Source organism: Coccinella septempunctata, chromosome 8 (assembly GCF_907165205.1).
Source record: "Coccinella septempunctata chromosome 8, icCocSept1.1, whole genome shotgun sequence".
In the NCBI taxonomy this organism is placed as follows: domain Eukaryota; kingdom Metazoa; phylum Arthropoda; class Insecta; order Coleoptera; family Coccinellidae; genus Coccinella; species Coccinella septempunctata.
Window position 1 is genome coordinate 23,318,140 of NC_058196.1, and position 19,755 is coordinate 23,337,894.

At 36.1% G+C, this 19,755-nt stretch overlaps 1 protein-coding gene across 5 annotated transcripts in view; it reads left to right on the forward strand.

Moving 5' to 3' along the window:
- LOC123319522 (autophagy-related protein 16-1) overlaps nucleotides 1–19,755 on the forward strand; it is a 646,240-nt gene that overhangs the window by 586,542 nt on the left and 39,943 nt on the right. For all 5 annotated transcript variants that reach the window (XM_044906539.1, XM_044906540.1, XM_044906541.1 and 2 more), the window contains one exon: nucleotides 18,431–18,551. In XM_044906539.1, coding sequence (XP_044762474.1) covers nucleotides 18,431–18,551 — 121 coding nt within the window. The remainder of the gene's footprint in view (nucleotides 1–18,430; nucleotides 18,552–19,755) is intronic.

Here is a 19,755-nt window from a genome sequence, read left to right on the forward strand (position 1 = left end):
CATGAAAGGAAAGTTTACATTTTCACGTTGTGTTCCATATATTTCAAATTTCATATTTTGAATACATCCTAGTTGGTTACTTGGTTATTTGATTTCTGATTGAAGCAAAGAATAGTTTCCACAGTTCTGGAAATCAAGAGAGAGACTTCTGCTTTGGTGTCATTTGAGAAAAAGGTCAACTGTAAAGTAAAATTGAGACACATCATTGGAACTCCTGGTGCATAAATTGATAGTATTGTTTATATCTCACCTCAAAGTCTTCAGTGGAAGACGATTGAATGGATATTGTTTTTGCCCAAGAACTGGCAGAACCCGCCAGCAGTATAGGATTCTCCGAGCGCTTATTTCTAAGGAATAAAGCTGATTATTTCAATGAAATAACCTTCAAAGAGATCGCCGCCGAACTCCGCGAAGAAACTGCGTCGGCCGAATCAACTTTTTCCCTCCCGTTCTCAATTGTTTTCCAGGTCGACTCTCCGGCTTTTTCGCAGAGAACTTCTGGGGGCCAGTTGGAAAAGTTTGTATGTTTGAATTGAATATCCCGACGGTATTCACGGCGAGCATCTGTCTTCATTATGTCGGAATTGTAGTTTTCCGTTTTGTTCGGTCGTTTTAGGGACTCATCTTGTAACTTCTGTCCTCGCTGCCGAGTCGGGAGTTCGAGAGGTTAATATTTAACGTGTTTCGGACCGTTCGGAGGAAGATATGATGGAAAGTTTTGGAGTTGGAGAAAAAGGAATTACGGCCGTATCTCGGACTCGGCGAAGTGGTTTCCTTTCGGGTGAAATGAAATAGAACGAATTCATTCGTGTAGATTGTAGATTGGCAGGGTCGCTAGGGGGTGAAGTTATGCGCTCACAGAACTGCAGCCCATAAAGTATGACTTTGGGCCAATTCCACCATGGATACAAACCGAGATTAAGAGTAACTGGCGTTAAGGAAATAAACACGAAGAATTATGTCAACAACGCATCTTAATTTCAGATAATATGCAGTTTATGTTGTCTTGTTTCTTCATCCCCCTCACTTCACTTCATAGACAAAGCAGGTGTCAATATTGAACAAAGTTTTTTTGAATTTTAATCTGAGTTTGAGTTAAGCGAGGTTATCTAGTGGAGCGCCGTCAGATTTATACCACGGAAGCCAAAGAACATCGGACAGCGAAAGATATATTTCTCCGGCATATAATTTTCTTGTTGCTTCTTATTATTCCTTTATTATTTATAAACAATCTGAATGCCTGGATAAGTAACATCCAAATAACCCTCAGAAGAAATTTTTTTGGAAAATCAATAGTTTTAGAGTTATTTCCGATTGAAGTCCAAGATTTCTCATCTAGAAAAGCCACGTTTCTGAACCAGTTTTCACGAACAACTCAAAAACTATGAGCTTTATCGAAAAACTTGTTATAATCAAAATTGTAGTTCATAGGACCCAAGCAATCAATTTGAATGAAATGTGAACATGACTCATTTCTGTTGATTATGACTTCGAAAACTACTCAATTTAAAACGTTCAACATGAATTTTTTTTCTGAATTTTTTTTTCTGGAATGTGTATCTTCATATATTGAAAATAGCAAATACAGGGTGATACTCGTACAAATATTGTGAGAGTGGATTCCTGGGGTCAACAGAAACACTTTTTTCCCTACCATTTATTTCCAATCGGCTCATTTCAAAAGATAAAGGGTGTTGAAAATCCATAAAAAAAATTTTATTTGTAATTCTCACAAACGGTTTTATCGTATGAAATGAATTTCGGACTAAAGTTTTCCATTTATTTTATGAATATTTTTCGAACACAATATATCATCCACGTCTTTCAGTTTTTTTATTATGACCATAAAGATACCTACCAAAAAGTCAAAAAACCCAACTTTTGAAACTGAGTTGGACGCATGAATGTTTGAACGTTTTGTTAAATAAGAGTATTCCTTATATTTCCTCGTATAATGCGCCGTTTTCGAGTAATTTGATGTTCAAAAATGAAAAATATCTGTGAAATTCGAAAAATTGGGAACTTTGACCGAATGCATCAAGAGATTCAAAGATGTGTTGTGTCACAGATTTAGCTAGTTATTCTGAAGGTGATTTTGTCTTTCCAGGAGTGGCACAGCTCCTTATGAAAATTCAAAATGGCTATATATTTTCATCAGAGCCGAATCGGAAAAAATGGTACTCAGGGAAAAAAATTGTTTCTTTTGACCTCAAAAATCTACTGCTACGAGTCGAAGACTCACCCTGTATATCGAACAACTTCGAAAACTAAACGTTTCAGCCATTAAGATAAGTAGGTCGTTCCCAACAAAATTCTGAGAATTTAGGAAAACGAATAAAAAATCAAGCATAATTCATCAATAAAAATGTGTTCAGTAAAACTCCAGTACCTACCAACAGTTCATAATAATGGATAGGTAAAGATTCTACGCTCATGGAAAATTCTAGTGTACTACTGGTAGCCAAAAAATCCTGCCGGAAGGACCAAAACTATGAAAACCTGTGTACTGCCAGCAGGACTGAGTTTCGTGTACAGCCGTTAACCTCCTTCAGACAGGAAAGACGCTTGGACGTTCTATGATTAAGGTTCCTATGTTTGCAGAAAGTGAAGATGAAAAAATTCAATATCATCCTGCGATGAACACACGATAATGAAGATGAAGCAAAATCTGCAGCAAGTTGAATACTCGAGAAGATGAGCTGTCAATAATTCCTCGTTCTATGAGTACATTGCGAAAAAAAGCCAACAAAAAGCCGTGTTTCACTTTCAATTTTACGGGAATTATTATTCCTAGTTTTTCATGTACGTTGGTGGAATTTCAACGTGCATTGTAACGCCATGGAGCAATATCTATTACTCGACGATGGACTGAAAAGATCACGGTTGGACTATGCATAATGTGATCTATTACATTAGGAATGTTACTTATTATGATAACAAAGGGATTCTATATCAGTTCGATAACTCAAGAGTGCAATAAGTTGATTATTTTAATTCTCGTCATTCTAACCTCTGAATACAGTGCTGTTTTAGATTACTGATAATTAATTTCGAGCAGAAATCACGACAAAAAGGTTAAAGCTTATCCCATTAAATCATTAATATTTTAAGTCTATTGATGTAAGGATACAGGACGGATACCAAAATGCTCATTCTTCATGAATCGGCTACAAAAGCGTTGGCCATAAAAAGTTATATCGTCACTTCTATTGTAGCGAGAAAGCAATCAGAAAAAAAAATCTTTTGGTTTACTCCTATAGTGCTAGAAAAAGCCGCCCCTAATTTGTTCAACAGCATAAGACAATAAGTCTTATTAACCGTAGGTAGTGTTGTCAGTAGTTGGGGAGCCGACGATACTTGTGGATTTTGAAGAAGCGGTGGGGAAAGCGTCTGCAGGTTTCCAAAATGTAAAAAAAAACGTCAGGTGTACATACTCGAGTGCGTCAGATTAAGATACTGTTTAATATACCCTACGTGTCTCTGATAATGAATTCATGTTAATCTGAAAGTTTGTGTGGTAGGGGTGACCGTACATAAAAGTGTAAAAAAAATTTTTTTCGAGCGCGTCACATTTTGAGAGGATATTTTAATTAGACCCTGAGGAATCCACTTTGCAAGAGACAGACAATTCGGTCGTGACGCAATGTCAGAGGAGTCCTTTGAATATGCAGATGGTTAATTTAGGTATTGCAGACGTGTTGATCCATTAATTTTGACACTAATCAGGGGAGGTATTCTTAATCTGACAGTTTGAAGATGATAACAAGTCATTTTGTTTAAATATCTCCCTTTCTGTACCTCTAATCGTTTTTGTATTCATGATGAAAGTTGTAGATAATAAAATTCTATACCACTTTTGTCTGAGGCAATTTTACATTCTCCTAACCGTTTTCGAGTTAGAGGGCGATAAGTGCGAGGAGCTTAGCCACACGTGCGAAAGTCCAAGGTCAATGTAGATGTAGAAACCCAGTCTAATATACATACATCGCCATATATCTCAAAAACGTCCAAACATAGAAAAAATTGCTTCGGACAAAATTTGTCGAAAATATTGTGCTCTACAACTTTTATGATGAATTCAAAAACAATTTGGAGCCCAGGAGAGGAGATAATTGAAAAAAACTGATTTTTGCGACATGTATGGCCAATTTTTATTGTTTCGGCTTGCTGTCAACTGTCAGATTATATTTTCGTCACGATTAAATTGACAGATTGAGAGAATTTATAGTTTTCAACATGTAATGAACTACATATATTTCAATATGACACGCTCGAATATGAACAATGATTCTGACAGGCTGTCCTAAACAATTCCCTTTATATACAGGTCTAATTTTTGGTAGAGGTACAGGGGCCGTGGTATCTCGCTTTCTATTAATCTGACACGCTCGAGTAAATCCCGAATATCCCTCTTGGGCTCCCCAATTACAGGAGAAAATGTCATTCACCAACATACTGTCTAGCACAGCAGTTGAAAACTGGAACTCACCTCAAAAACTGAAATATAGAATATTCCCGGATTTGAAATACATAAACGGCGGACCTCGCCTGCAATGAAACCTAATAGCTCCGGCAAACTCTCAAAAACAATGAACCGTCCGAACCGGTCATCCACGAACACCTTATCGTTCGAATTGAAATATTCCCAAATGGGCGGCGGCAGCAACGGGGCGGGAGGGGAAAACGATCTTTGCAGCAAGGTACTTCAGCTTTATGCGCCCATTAACAAGGCACGGGGACATGCTGGAAATGCCTCAGATCCGGCTTATCTCGCACATGTATGAATCTAACATCTTAATGTCGGCTGAACGCCGTATTTAAAACAGATATGAGCCGGACAATGACAGAAACGTTATGAATAGGAAACGGTTCACAGAGATCGACCGCTTTGATTATCGCCACCGTTTGCCCGGCGTAATTGGGTGGTGACATCTGAATTTCCGAGAAAATCCGAGGGGTCACTTGGATGGAAGTCACGGACGAGGAAACGGCCATAGATTTGCACGAAACTTTATTCTTGTGAAAAAATAACATAGAGACAAGCAGGGCTGTTGAATTTCAATATTCTGAAGATACCGAACAAAAGCAATCGAAAAAGAATAACTTGTTACACTATAAGATAGCTTAACACTCCAATTTTGCATGAACCTCCTCAATTAGAGCTAAAGAATACTTGGAAATTTTTTTTTACCGGATACAAGAGGTGTTGGACATGTTCAGTACCTGAATGGTTGAAAGTTATGGTTATGAATATGAAGGTACAACTGCGCAAAAGCTTTTTAGATCACCCTAGTGGTTTTTCAGTTTGTTTCATGTTAAATCCATATACATTCTTCTGCAAGTTGATCTACTGTGAAAGAAAAGTGATACGTTTCTGTTTTTTTGGAAAAATTCTAGATAATTCTGTTGTCATATTCATATACTCTTTATTATTTTTCAGCTTTGATGAGAATTCTTCGGCTTGAAATAATGCTTTCATAGTACTTTCAATTTTCAATACTTTACCAATGGTGAGAAAATTATTTTCATTTGTAAGAACCGAAATATCCAGATTTGCCAATGGATTTATATCTCTTTTCGATAAATCATGCTTATACTTATGAGTTCTCAAAACTCTGTCAGAAACCGATCTTGGCCAGAAATGGTAAATAATATGGACGTCTACTCCTCGGTCTTTCGGTTACATCGCAAACTACAAGGAACTTGGCTGACAGTGAAAAATTTATCGAAAGAGGAGCAAAAAACATTTCGGATATAGAAGATTTGATTTTTCATGAAGGAAAATTTGATGAACAAAAAACGGCAAATTTTGAAACATTCACAAACAGCAATGAATGTATTGGACAAGTTATATCAAAACTACGATCAATTCATACATATTCCAAATTCACAGAAAAATACTCCTGCACACTATAAAAACAATTAATAAGTAGAGCTCTAAAAACTCTCTTAAACTTGATGATATTAAGTACCTTAATTTTACGAGGGAGATGATTGAAAATTTGTATACTCTGATACCTAGGTGACATTTCGAAATTGGATGTTTTATATTCAGGAATATTCAATATTTCTTTACTTCTAGTATTAAAAGAATGAAAGCTTGATAATTTTATAATGCTACTCTCAATCTCCTTGACCTAAACAAGACATGTAAAGATGAATATGGAGGCCAGGGTCATTAGGTAATTCCCTATGGAAACAGGTCTACAGGAACATCGCGGATCCACATTGAAACGCAGAATCCTATTTCGAATTATAAAGACCCTACCAACATCAGAGGAATTACCCCACAGCAGGATGTTTTATGAAAGGTGGCTGTTCAGGGTCTATTTGAAGGTGCGGCCTTTTTTTTGTCAACAGAAGGTAGAACTGCTCAAAATAAAGCGTTTCTTCAAAAATTACCTCTACAAAACTCTCAAAATGAAAAAGTCGAAAAAAAAATGAAAATGATTACTGAAATAGATCCTTGTACAACCCTAGACCGTTTGTTAGCTGAATTATCGCAAAGCAGTGGGAAAAAACTTATCTCCTGATTCGACCATGTGGTTTCGTTTAGGATATTGCCTCGTTCGATATTCACGTGGTAATGAAAAGGGAAACTAAGGATTGCTGAATTGTTCACACTATTTTTCAGTAACTCACACGATCTTATGAAATGGTTCATTTCGATACCAACTGACAGAAGAGACTTAGGACACAAGTGTACAAAATAGAAAAATACTTCAAACTCTCACTAATAAAATTCATCTAAATTATTCACGATTTTTTTCACAATGGGCATCACAACCTTCTTGTTCGAATATTCCAAAAATTATCGTAAAACTGGGATGAAGTGGGGAAACATCATAGCACTTTTTGAACATAACCTACGATTTTCTACATTTTTTTCTAAATTGCACGTTACAACAATTATGATTCTCTCTTGACCTGATGCATCTAATCCGATGAACTTAGTACTGAACCATTCATTGTCCAGCCATATGTTTATGTTTATGTTTTGTTTCGTTTTTGCGATGCACCTTCCACCGTCCCGTTGTTGAAATTCAATGAAATTTTGTCGAACTTCTAGGGGTTGTATCTCAGCCGTCTTGGGTATTTTATAGAGACAATTTTTGGTTGAACGACTTATTTTGATGACCTCCTGTCAAAAACAAAGCCTCACCTTTGAAAACACCCTGTGTACTAAACTAAATATAATATACATTTATGAGGGAACTTAGAGAAAGCAAATTTTTAACAGGACTCGTTGCATAATAAGCGCTATAAAGTTTTTCACATACAGCTTCAATATGCGAGTCCCATGTCAAATACCTATCAATGTAAATTCCAAGAAATTTCGTGCATTCCATGAGTTTCAAAATATCGAAATGTGAATACAACACCATAATTAGATTATGAAAAGCATATACACTCACAGCGGGTTTCATAAAACATTGATTGTCCGATCAACGATTTGACAGTTACTCGATTTCTAAAACGAAATCACTGATACCTTTTTATTTTTGAATATAATGAAGAAGTAACAATTGATAATAATTGAGAGGACGTATAAATATCATAATTTGATGCGAGAATGATATTCTGAATGATTATAACTGAATTATCGATTGAAAACAAATTGAAGTCTCTTCGTCAATCAAGCGTTGATTCCCCGATCAAGCTTCATGAAACCCGGAGTCAGTTTTACTCATTTTGATCATAATTGCATTCAAATTGCATCACTCAACAAAGCAACGAACCAAGTGATCGCACAACTTCTGCAATCCATCCGTAGTATGAGCTCTAACGCCTCTAACAGATAATGAAAAGTCATCAGCGACCAATGTTGCTGTTAGTATTTTGGTCTGTGCTTGTATATGTTAATGAATAGCTTTTCAAATTTTCTGGAAGATCGTTGATGAAGAAAAAAACAGGAGCAAACCCAAGATAGAGCCTTGCGGCACCCCTAATTTGAAATTGAATCTTGGGAACAAGTTAGATAGAGGTTAATGAGAGGGTGAGTTTGAACTATTTTATGAAGGATATTATGACTTTGGTCAAAAATTTCTCACCCGTATAAGTAACTTCACCTACGGTATGCGTTTGTTAAAAAAAATTAACAAAACGCCGAAACTAGTTGCAGACCCTGATAATGAAGGTTTCTCAGATGCGACACGGACAAATGGAAATCCAATCGAATCGTTAAATCGAAACGAAAACGATCGAAAGAGCGACACATCGGACGATTGTCACGGTCTCCGACTTCTCGGAACACGCGGACGCTGAGCCGTGTATACGCGGCACGGTAAATCCCGGCCGCGCACAATGCAGCAAAACGTCGCGACCGGCGTCTTTTTCATCGTATTCAATTTCGAGGGCGCGACCCACCCGCGCGAATTCGCCTGGCAATAATTGCCGATCATCGACCACACAGGTCGTCCCTTTGATCGGCGACGAAAAAAAGGCGCTCGTCTCTGCGAGATTAGCGCGCCCGCCTAGTTTACTTGACTAATTTATCGGATGGCGTTTTTGCGGACGCGCGAGGCAGAACGGATCCCGCTGTTTCCGATGAAAATTAATCGTTTTTCCGACGACGACTACGTGGGTTCGACGTGCCCGGGGGGGGGGGGAGGGCATTGTTCGCGGCGTGGAAATCGGCGTGTTTTTGCCGGTTCGCGCTCACGAAAAAGTTAATTCGTTTTTGGCGCGTTTATGTGTGTGTGTGTGTGTCCTCGTTCGGGGAATGCAGGACCATATTTCGAGCGCGAGGCGGTAAACGAAGATGCGGGAATTTTCTTCGATTTTATACGAAACCTGTTATCATATTTTTCGAATTCTTCTTTACCGTTTGATGAAGAGCTATGGCTTCAAATTGCCAAATAGAGTGAAATTTTTCATTCAAAAACAAAATATGTAATTATATTATAATATATATAATATATAATATATATAATATATATAATAATATAATAATAATATATATATAATATATATAATATATAATATATAAAATATAATAATGAAATGAAATTCATAAAAACGCAGGCCAAAAATATGAATTAAATCGATGAACCGGGATTTGTGATCGTTGCCTGTTTCTCTGCTGTCTACATATATAAAGAGAAGAAAAAGGAGAACAATCGTCGTGGAAAGTGTCTCTAGAAACGGGGAAAATGAGATGAGCTGCCATCTCTGGAAAGAATCATTAAAAACCTGAAACTTTGTCGTCAATTTGAAATAAACTGCTTTCATTTTATTTTAGCTTATGTGTCACCGTAGTAGTCGTTTCTGATGATTTTTCAAATAGATTTCTTCGAATGTATAATAAATGTGAATTGTCCGATTCATATGCAAAGAAATAAAATAAGTACATTAGTATAGAAAGGGTAGTTAGTCATCAGCTACACTCCTGCATAATAATGAAGAAATCAGTATAATTTCATGAGAAAATGTAAGCGTTTCATCTTTGATAACTACTGAACTCTATGGTAGTATGCATATAGTCTGTAATTTTATAGTGTCCCAACATTCATAACTTGCTAGTAAAGAATAGGTACTGCTTGTGATTCTTTTCTTATACAGGGTTATTTTTTGACTTGTAAAAATATTTTGAGAGTGTATTCTTGCGGTCAAAAGGAATGTTTTTTCCTTTACCATTTTTTTCCAAATCGGCTAGGTCTGAAAGATACGGGTTGTTGAAAAACCACAAAAAAATGTTATTTTTAGTTCCATCTCAAAAACTGTTTTATCGAATGAAATAAATTTATGAATATAGTTTTTCATTTATTTGGTGAGCCTTTTTTTCGAACAGATATCACCTACGTCTTCCAGTTTTCTCATTATGTACCACAAAAATTCCAAAAATTCAAGTTTAATGCTATCTAATGACTATTTGAAAGTTTTGTAAAATTAAAAGGATTCTACATATTTTCTCGTATAATGCGACGTTTTCATGTAATTTGATGTTGTATCCATGAAATTTGAAGAATTGGGTACTTTGGCTGAATATAACTCTGTTTAAAAGATCCACAGATGTATAGTGTCAGGGATTTAGCTAGTTATTCTGAACCTAATTTTGTTTTTCCAGGGATGACACGGCTCATTATGAAAACTCAAAATGGCTATATCTCTTTAACAGGGCCGAATCGGAAAAAATGGTATTGGAAGAGTGTTTCTTTAGGCCTCAAGAATCTACTGTTGAATATTTGTATGAGTCAAAAACTCACCCTGTCTATTTGTAATTGCTTATTGAATATAGGATGTACATATAAAAGTTAATAATTTTATCAATAATAATTAATAGTTGAATGTTATTTTCATGATAATTCACATTTAATAAGGAGTAGCTATATCAAGACAGCAAAAGATAGGAATCTCAAATTCTTCACTTGATAGAGAAGATTCTGTTTGTAATCATCAGCTAGGAAGCTTTGGATAATATATGTTATGCCAACAAAAGACTTCAGAAATGTCTATTTCGTTTGCATTCGTGTAAACGTTTGCATTCGTGTAAACGTTTGCATTCACCTTTTTCTCAAAAATGTACCATGAATATTCTCTTGTATCTTTTCCTTCTGACGGAAAACGTCTCTTACACCGACGTACGCTAAAACATTTCACTATTTTTGAGTATTTTTCTCATCAGAAATGAGAAATTAATTAAATATTCTAATCGTCTCTCACTAATACCCGAAAACAATTCACTAGGCAACTAACTTCAAGTAGCTCAAATCAAAAACTTGTTTTCTCTTCCGAACGCCCTGAGATCGCTGCTTGCAAACTATAGATAACTAAATTAAGTACCAGTAAATAGTTAATTCTTCAGCCAATAGGTTCGCTGGCGTACGGTAGAGAATACAAGTTTTTGATTTGAACTTGTTGTAGTTGGCTAGTTAATTATCAGAAACAACATAGCCCAAAATAAAGCTGATGGCAGTTCTGTGGAAATTTACATCAAAATTGACGCTTCTTATTGATAACTCCCAGTGATATTGATCAATAATATTAAATAAAAAAACTTTTCGAGATTGTTACAATTCAACTTCAGCAGGAAATTTATTCCATTTTGAAGGTATTTCATGAAGTTGAAAAACCGTCTTAACAAGCCTTCCGCCTTGGCTTCAAGTTTGCCATCTAAACCGCATAACTGACACGTGTGTCAACTTGGACTATTGAGCTGTACACGCCAGATGAATAGTGGTGAAGATAACCATCCTTTCATATTTTTAAATGAGATTTCTTCGACGGATTCCCGTGTCCAAACTCCCGTCCTATTCCCAATATGCTTCCACTCCGTGCTGGAACTATTAACGATGCAAACAAGAAGCCAGAACCGTGGGTAATTGAAAGAAAGCCCTCAAGTCCACCACATATCGTCTCCCAGAAAATAACTCGACGGAGATTCCCTAACAGTAGATCATAATTCAAAGGCAAATAAAGCGGCAGCTGTCGTCGGCATTTTTGAACGGTTCAACCGCCATACAATGCAAGGTGGACGACCTTGCCTAAGGTCTCTTTGGAAGCTTTTGATTAAACGACTGCCCAAAGGTAAACAAATTGCCTACGTGATTCAATTCCGAGAAGGAGCGTCGTCGTCTCTTTTCGCGCCATGATTAAGATATGGCTTTCCTCGAGAATTCCTCGTCTTGCCCATAGATGTGCACGCGTGATGATCTATTATCACAGGTGGAGGCGAAGGTCGTCGATTGGAATCGACGTGGCATGCAATTGAAAGTCGTCATGACTTCAACCTGACCTACCCATTCGCCATTTTGAGGAAACCATTATAGTCTTGTTGAATGAAGTCGCTAGGAGTAAAAAAGGATGACTAATAGTATCCAGGGTGAGTCAACAGTGCTCAATAACTGTTAGATATTAAGGACTTGGAGAATGTTAATAGGTCCATATTATTACCAAGATATCAAAGTGTACTGGAAAAATGTTGTCCTCTCAATAATACGGGAGACAAATAGAAGACGGTACTTTCAAACTCAAGGAAGTCGCAAAAATCGAAGCATCAAAGGAAGAGCATACAAAGAGCTATCAAGGGGTCAATCAGGGTAGAAGGATCAATCAGAGCCAGATGAATAAAGAATTAATGGAGGAGTTCACTCAAAGATTGAGAAGGATAATGAAAACTGATCAGAAGAGCAAGAATCTGATCAAATCGAAGATTAATAACCTTGTTGCCTAGCACTGAGCTACTCATTTGGTATCATCTCTTGGAGCACCATCCATATGGCAGACCTACAGAGAAAAATGAGATCAATGCTGACGAAACTTCATGAACGTTTCTAAAACTAAAAACTTAATAGAATGAACAGAGATGAAACGACATCTTGGGAGTCTAGGAATTGTTGATCTTTTAAACCCTTTGCCTCCGTAAATTAAAGGACTTCCAGAATATTTCCTTAAAAAGGTTGCTTCGCCAGAAGACTGATTGACAAATTTTTACGTGGAAGACATCAGATCGAGACCAACCATAATAACGTCAACATATCTACTCCAAGCTACTCATTGACTTTCAGAAATTTCCCGAGACAGTGGGCTTCATCATTGCCATTCAAGCCAAGGACACCTCAGTGAAGAATGGAAGCTTTCGATTTGGCTATGCGACACAAAAACTATCCAGCACCCCAGTCAACCAGAAATGTAACAGTAAGTCGCAGGGAGTACCCAAAAATATCGCATTGAAGCGCTTCTTTGAGAAGTTTCATGGATGTACTTAAGATTTCACATTGTGGACATTAACGTCCGCATATTGTTAAGTTTGCGAATTCCTCAACTTTAGATCCCTAGTGGTTGCATGTAACATCATATCGAGATGTTCCGATGAAGTGAACATAGCTGCTATTATGCGACTTCTCTCTGTTGATATTTTTGAAATATTGAATCTGTGATATTTTTAGAACATGAAATGATGTGTTGTGAATAAATTTCGATGAACTCTACCCAGCTACTTCTCTAAGAAAAACTTTCAGTAACTGTCTGAAATGTTCTATTTATCAGCACGTGGTCTCGAGGTTAACTCATAACCTAAATCCCTCTATGCAAAACGTGGTGTGACGTGTTTCGTTCTGTGACTGCGTTGTGTTGAGAGAATGAACAAACAAAATCTTTATGAAAAAATTTTTAGAATAATTTTTTTAACCGAGCTGTTCTATTATTAAATTTCGTTTTAGTTAAGTGTTACTTGACGTTGATTGATTAATTAACGTGCAGTAAAAGGTGAGTAGTTATATAACCTATTGAAATAATGACTACATCATGATCACTTCTTGGCCCTCTTATCCTCCCCATTTTTGCACCTTTGTAACGTTCAACTTTCAACATACCTCATATGAATTTAGGTGATAAGTAACATTCACAACCTTCAAAATCAAACTTGGAATTGATTTGAATCATCGAGAGAATTCCAAATTATTATTTTAGATACTGTGCTGGAAAAAATCACCTTCTACTATTGTTAGATTTTTCATGACACTCAATTTATTACTATCAATACAGCTCTGATTTTTTCTTCTTCAGCTGGACCATGCCGTTCCTGAAGTGGAATGAAGATTTATAACAAGATATATGTTCTTTATTTTATATATTTGGATTTGTATGAAACATATTAATCTTGAATAAAAAGATATCAGTAATTCATATAGTTGTTCAATTTCCCTTTTGAGGATGAGAGCAGAATGCGAAATATATGTAGGTAAGAGTAAAGAGTAAACACAGGGTACAAATGAGGCGTTCAGAGCTGAAGAGGCCCAAGCTACATTTTTTCTGAAATTGAGTTTACGAGTATATAAAATTTTGATTCATTTTCAGGCAGTTCTTACTGTAAATTCAATTTCAGAAAAATTGTAGCTTGGGTCACTTTTCCCCGGAACGCCTCGAATATAGAGTGCAAATTGATTGCCACGATGGTAATTATCAAATTGAACATGAATATAACTTCAATAGAGGTAGTTTATTCCGTCAAAATAATCGTTCCAAAAACCTCCGAAATGAGAAGTCGCAAAGTTGCTGTTTAGAGTGCTTTTTTTACACCTACTATGTGATTTACTGGGTAATTACCCGCGATATGCGTTGTTGCGGACATTAAGCACTCTCCAGTAAGTACTGGTGGCCTTTTTTTAAATCAACATTGTGAAGTCGCATTTCCACAGTGGTAATTCCCAACAACTTCCCTGTGACTGAAACTGGTTGACTGGGACATCACATCACCGAAGGATGTCAGGCGTGGAGTACAAGAATAGATTTATTGCTTTTACCAAGAATTTACAGAATGGGCAATAATTCACTATAACTATCAAGGTCAACAAAGGTGCCTTATTAGGTACAATTATTACCATCGAGATTCTGTATTGTAAAATGATTATCACAAGCTCTACTGGTATGGCTAACAGAACGGAAAATAACACATAATAAACACTCATATTATTGAATGAAGATCCAAATCCAAATAAAAGTGACCCCTGTTACCATATTCTAGAAAAAACTCAGACTTAGGAAATATTTGGCTTGACTATTTCATTGCTCTCTACCTGTCTCACGAAATAAGCGAATTGCATTCACATGATAGCAGATGGAATAGAAGGAAATTGCAGTGAAATAGCGGATTAGCCACCGAATAATTGTAAAACGTGAAAATTTCCTGAAGAAAATGGTCAAATTGCGAGATAAAAGAAGAATTTAGATGACTCTTGTAAAGGTAAATGATTCACAAAATTTTAATATCAAGGACATATATATTTTAACGAAACAGGTAGATCATGAACGATAAATGATAATGCCATTCTACCCCCTCTGTCATTTGAGTCTCCGCTTATGGTCCATGACTGTACGATGCAAAATTCATTAAAGCATTTTCTTTTATCAGAACATCGCGGCTTCTAAAGTTTCCTGCACAGATATTCCCACCATCTGAAGCAACCAACAAATAAGTGGCTAATCTATTACATGCATCTCTTGCCACTGACGTTCGATAAAATAAAACCCTTTTAAAACAATAATTACTTCAGGTAAGTTATGATGCGTCAGCCAATTAATAATACGGTTTTATTTATCTAATTTGCCTCAATGAATTAAAAAAAAACAACCAACACCAACGCCTTGGGATGAATTTAACGGTTCTCTGGATATGAACACAATCCTTCTATACAATGATTTATCTTTTTGATATCAGATTTTTGCATATTGTTGTAGGGTAATTATCCCTGCTCGAATGTATTCGTGATTTTATAAGATTTTATAGGTTTTTTTAAACAATTCCTTGAGTAGAGCATATTTGAGACATTAACGACCTACTCTATAGAAGTTACTATTTCTTTTCTTTGTATATCCAGAGTTGGGCACTATTTGAATTAGTTTTTTCGAATAATTGATGCTGAGGTAATTATTCCCAAAAATTATGACTTTGAATGCATTTTTTCATCCACATTCTCTTGAGAGGATCTAGCTCGATGAAAATCCATGATTGAAATGATATCTGAACTACCCAAATTTCACAAGGATGAGGACGAGTTTACTCCCTCACCTTCCTGAAGATGCTATCGTTATAGCGAAACAGGTGTAGTGGCTAATTAAATTTTTAGTTTTAGAGATGTAAAACCGGTAAATAAAAAAAAGCTGGTAGTTCATGAAACCTGGATGAAGTAAATATGATTCATTTCAGCATTCCATGCATGGTATAATAGTTTATTCCTAACTGAATCTATCTGGATTGTCGATATTTCCTGGTTTGTCTAAAAAATCTCGACAAGGTAAGCAATGAATATTAATCGGATTGTTGTCGCTAATCTGCATCAATCGGGTTTTATTGAGACTTCATCTTTGTAGAAAGTGAAAAATTTTAAATTAGAACATGCTAGAATATCTGCCACTTCATCCTGTTCGACTCGAAATAATCAAGGTGAATCAAGTTATTGCAGGCAGAAAAAAAGTCTTCCTTTCATGTTCATGTGGTTTTTTTTTTTGTAATATTGTTTTCATGAGAATATAAAATACCTTCTCATGGAAATATATTTTGGGAAATTCTTGAGATAATTATGAAATACTTACCAATAAAGATGAAGTTTCTATAGGTTTAAAATTCATGAAAAAAGGCCTTATTCAGAAAAAGCAATTAATTCGATTCATCCCAAGAACTTCAACATCCGCTATAATTGCAAAAATTAAGAGATCTATATTGGAGAAACATTCCGTGAGCAGCACAATTTTTTTTGTTGAATGTAATAAAAAGAAGAAGAAATAAGCATATTAAATCGTATTTCTATAACATTCAAACTCACCGATGGGTAAAATCTTTCTTGTCAGAAGAACCTTTCAGTGAATACAAACCATACGTTTAAATTGTCGGTAGAACAGTTAAGTTGACAGATATACGATCATAGGAATGAACTAATTTGAACATTCAAATTAGGTTTGTTTGTTAGCAATAATTAGTTTATGTGGCGGTGGATGCGAATGTTTCCCGAAACAATTAAGAAGCTGTAAATTATTATGTTGGGCATCTTTATTGTAGCCGGCAAATCAATTACTAGCCTAATTGCCTTCAGTAGATAATACTACGAATGAAACTGCGAGTAGATATCCGCGTTTATATTTCAAAGTTTACCCGATTACTTTGTTCGTGAACACGCTTTACGGAATTCGGAACGTTTTTCACGAAACTTATTCGCTTCCATGACGAAAGTGACCAAACATAAAAAAATTTGCTCTTATACGTTATCTAAGACTTTAACTAGGCTATACCTACGATTTTCGTCTAAAAATTTGGGAAACTTGAAAACGCAAGTTTGCTTTTCCATTCTCAGGTGTTTTATCATTCTCAGAAAAGCGAAAGTACTATTATACTTCCATGTTGTCGATAGAGAATATTGAAAAAAAAAAATCACTTTGCTCAATCAAAACAGTGGAATACATAAAAAATCTTCAGCAAACACAGAGGCAAACACCAGACTGAAACTTCAACGATTGAAGCAGATGATTCAATGGACAAAAACGAAGGTATTCTTGAAGAGCAGATCCTTCACAGCTAATAATTATCTGTATTTTTTTTAGAGACAATATATGTTTTGAAACGTTGGCATTAGCTAAGATTTGCTGATTTTTTTCACCTTCCAAGTTCCCATTAACGTACACTTACATGATGTTGAGAGGAAGTGAGCTTTTAAGTTTTTATAGTCAGTTATTTGCCAAGGTGCATATTACATTTTTTCGTCGACGTCACATATTTTTATGAAAGTAGATACTCACCTGCCTGTGCTGTAAATCCAACCTGACAGTTGTTGCCAATTCCCTCATATCGTTATGACTATCCATTCTTTTTTATAATGAATACTAATACTTAAACCACGTTCTTAATTCACCCGTAAAATGTAGCAGATTTCGTGAAGAATTATTATTTTGACAGTTATAGTCACAGTAACTTATATTTTCATCAAATCCTGTATCTCGAAATTGATTGAATCGCCACTCGCGCATCTGTAACTCAGCGAGGAACAGAGCGGACGAAAAGTGTATGGGGACGAAAAGTACTTCCCTTCAAAAATAGTCGACTGAAGCTTGTTTTCGCAGAAATTATTTTCGTTCAGCGAGAGGTTCCAAAACAAAACACACGAGCCACAAACTAGATCCAGAATATTCTAAAAATTCGAATGAATGGGTAGATGTAGAGGTAATTGCAGACGGAGTTGAATTGGAGTATTGTGAACGGAGTGAACCGAACCTGTACTTAAATAATTTGTAATTAGTACAGTTAATAAGTTATTTTCAACACTGCAGGCATAAGTACCGATTCATGACGCACAGAGCATTTATTGTGGGTGGTCCATTCAGAAAGATTCATGGTCTTAACGACATATTCTTCAGATGAAACGCAGTCGATGATTTTTCCGCTTGAAAATGGGAAAAATATCGATTTCTTCTGTTTTTTTTCTTATTTTCGAGGAATCTTGCAGTTTTTTCCTCTCGTTCAAAAGGGGATTATTTTGGAGATTCAGACAAATCGGGGAACTTGACAAGGAGGCTACATATCAGGCGGTCCAATTCATTTTTAGTGGATATTCTATTCGTCGATATGGTTTTCAACGATGTATTCGTAAAACCAGTTTTACCATATTTATACAAGGGAATAAAACCAACTATCGAGACAGCTTTGTGAATTTTTGACCAAGGATATGGATAAGTTCCATCAAGATCGGAATTTCTTAAATAAGTTTCAAAGGTGTCACACAATGGAGAAATTCTGTACATATATTTTCAGCTGAATAACTTCACGTACTGAAATTTACCCAACTCGACAACTTCTCTCTGTTAGAGAGAAGTAGGTCCAGAAGGAAGAGGTTTGAAAATAAGAAAATAATGTTTTCCTTTACGGTTGTTTTCTGAATAGCTGTTGGAACTTTTCCTCGCATAGCAAATGAACACTTTTACAATTGAAATTTTTTTGTTACAGCACACATTAACTGGACATTCCGGAAAAGTTATGGCAGCTAAATTCCTAGGCGAGGCCTCAAAAGTGGTGACAGGAAGTCATGATAGGACTTTGAAAATTTGGGACTTGAGGAGTAGAGCATGTAAGTTGCCCATAATTTGGTGAATCTTCCATTATATCAATGAATTTTACCAGATCCTGTGCTCCTTACCTTTTTCTCGCAAACTCTGAGTACTAGACTAGAACATTTCAGTTATGCCATGTGTCCAAAAAACTGAAGATATTAATGTGTACCCCTACTTTATTGAAATTCTCAGCAAATTTATAAGTAGTCGAGTTTTTAATTTTTAAGAATACATTTATATTTGCCATGTAGTGTCCAAAAAATCTGTATATTTTTTGGTCCCACATGAACGAATACGATATTGAAGTTATCTTCAAATGTTTGCGATATTTTGAAGCCTTTAACAGATCCAACACCACACAAATGCTGGGTCGACAATCCTTTGGTTATGAAGAAATCCCAAAAACTTCAAAACATGTTCTCACTTATAAAGTATGCATTCAAATTAGTAAAAGTGTCTACAGATTACTCTAACTCTGCTCTTGATTCAAAAATCACCTCCACGTCACTCTTTTATAGATTTTTGAATCATGCGCATTATGAGGTGGTCCCACGTCACGTCAGAGTAATCTGTAGGCAACTCTAGGGTAAACTCCACTAAACGATGACAAACTCTGCTAAACCTAAACTCAGATTAAAATTCACTCCATTTGAACTGAAGCCAAACAGCGTTATCGACATAAATCGGCAATTTTTTTTTCCTTAACGCCATCTAACTTTGATCTAAGTTTATATCCTTGGTGAAATTGTCCCTAAGTTTCATAACGAATGTTGAAGTTCCTCCAATTTCAACCTTCCTTTAAGTTTTTCGTTTCAGTAGAGCTAAAAGAAGCTTCAAAAGTCTAGGAGTTCAAATTTGCTCTAGGAACTAAGATTATTCTACTAGACTATCTGCTGGTCGGAGAAGAATGCAACATAAATTCCTAGCGGTCACAACGGAGGTGACGCTAGGTCGAGAATCGATATTCCCCACAAATCCTCCTGTCACCCTCTTGTCATTTGCTCGCAGTAAATTGATTCTGAATTAAATTATGTGCAAACATTTTTCAACCCTTATCTCCGCTCTCCACGCGGACACTCCGGTGTTTCAAGTTCCCGGATGCAAATTAATTGTTTGGAGAAGAGAGCCCCCGATGTTCCACTACATTGTGGGATATTTGCACTAACGCCTGGACATCGGTGAAACTTATCTAGTGCTTTAGTGCCTTGATTAAGGTGGCAA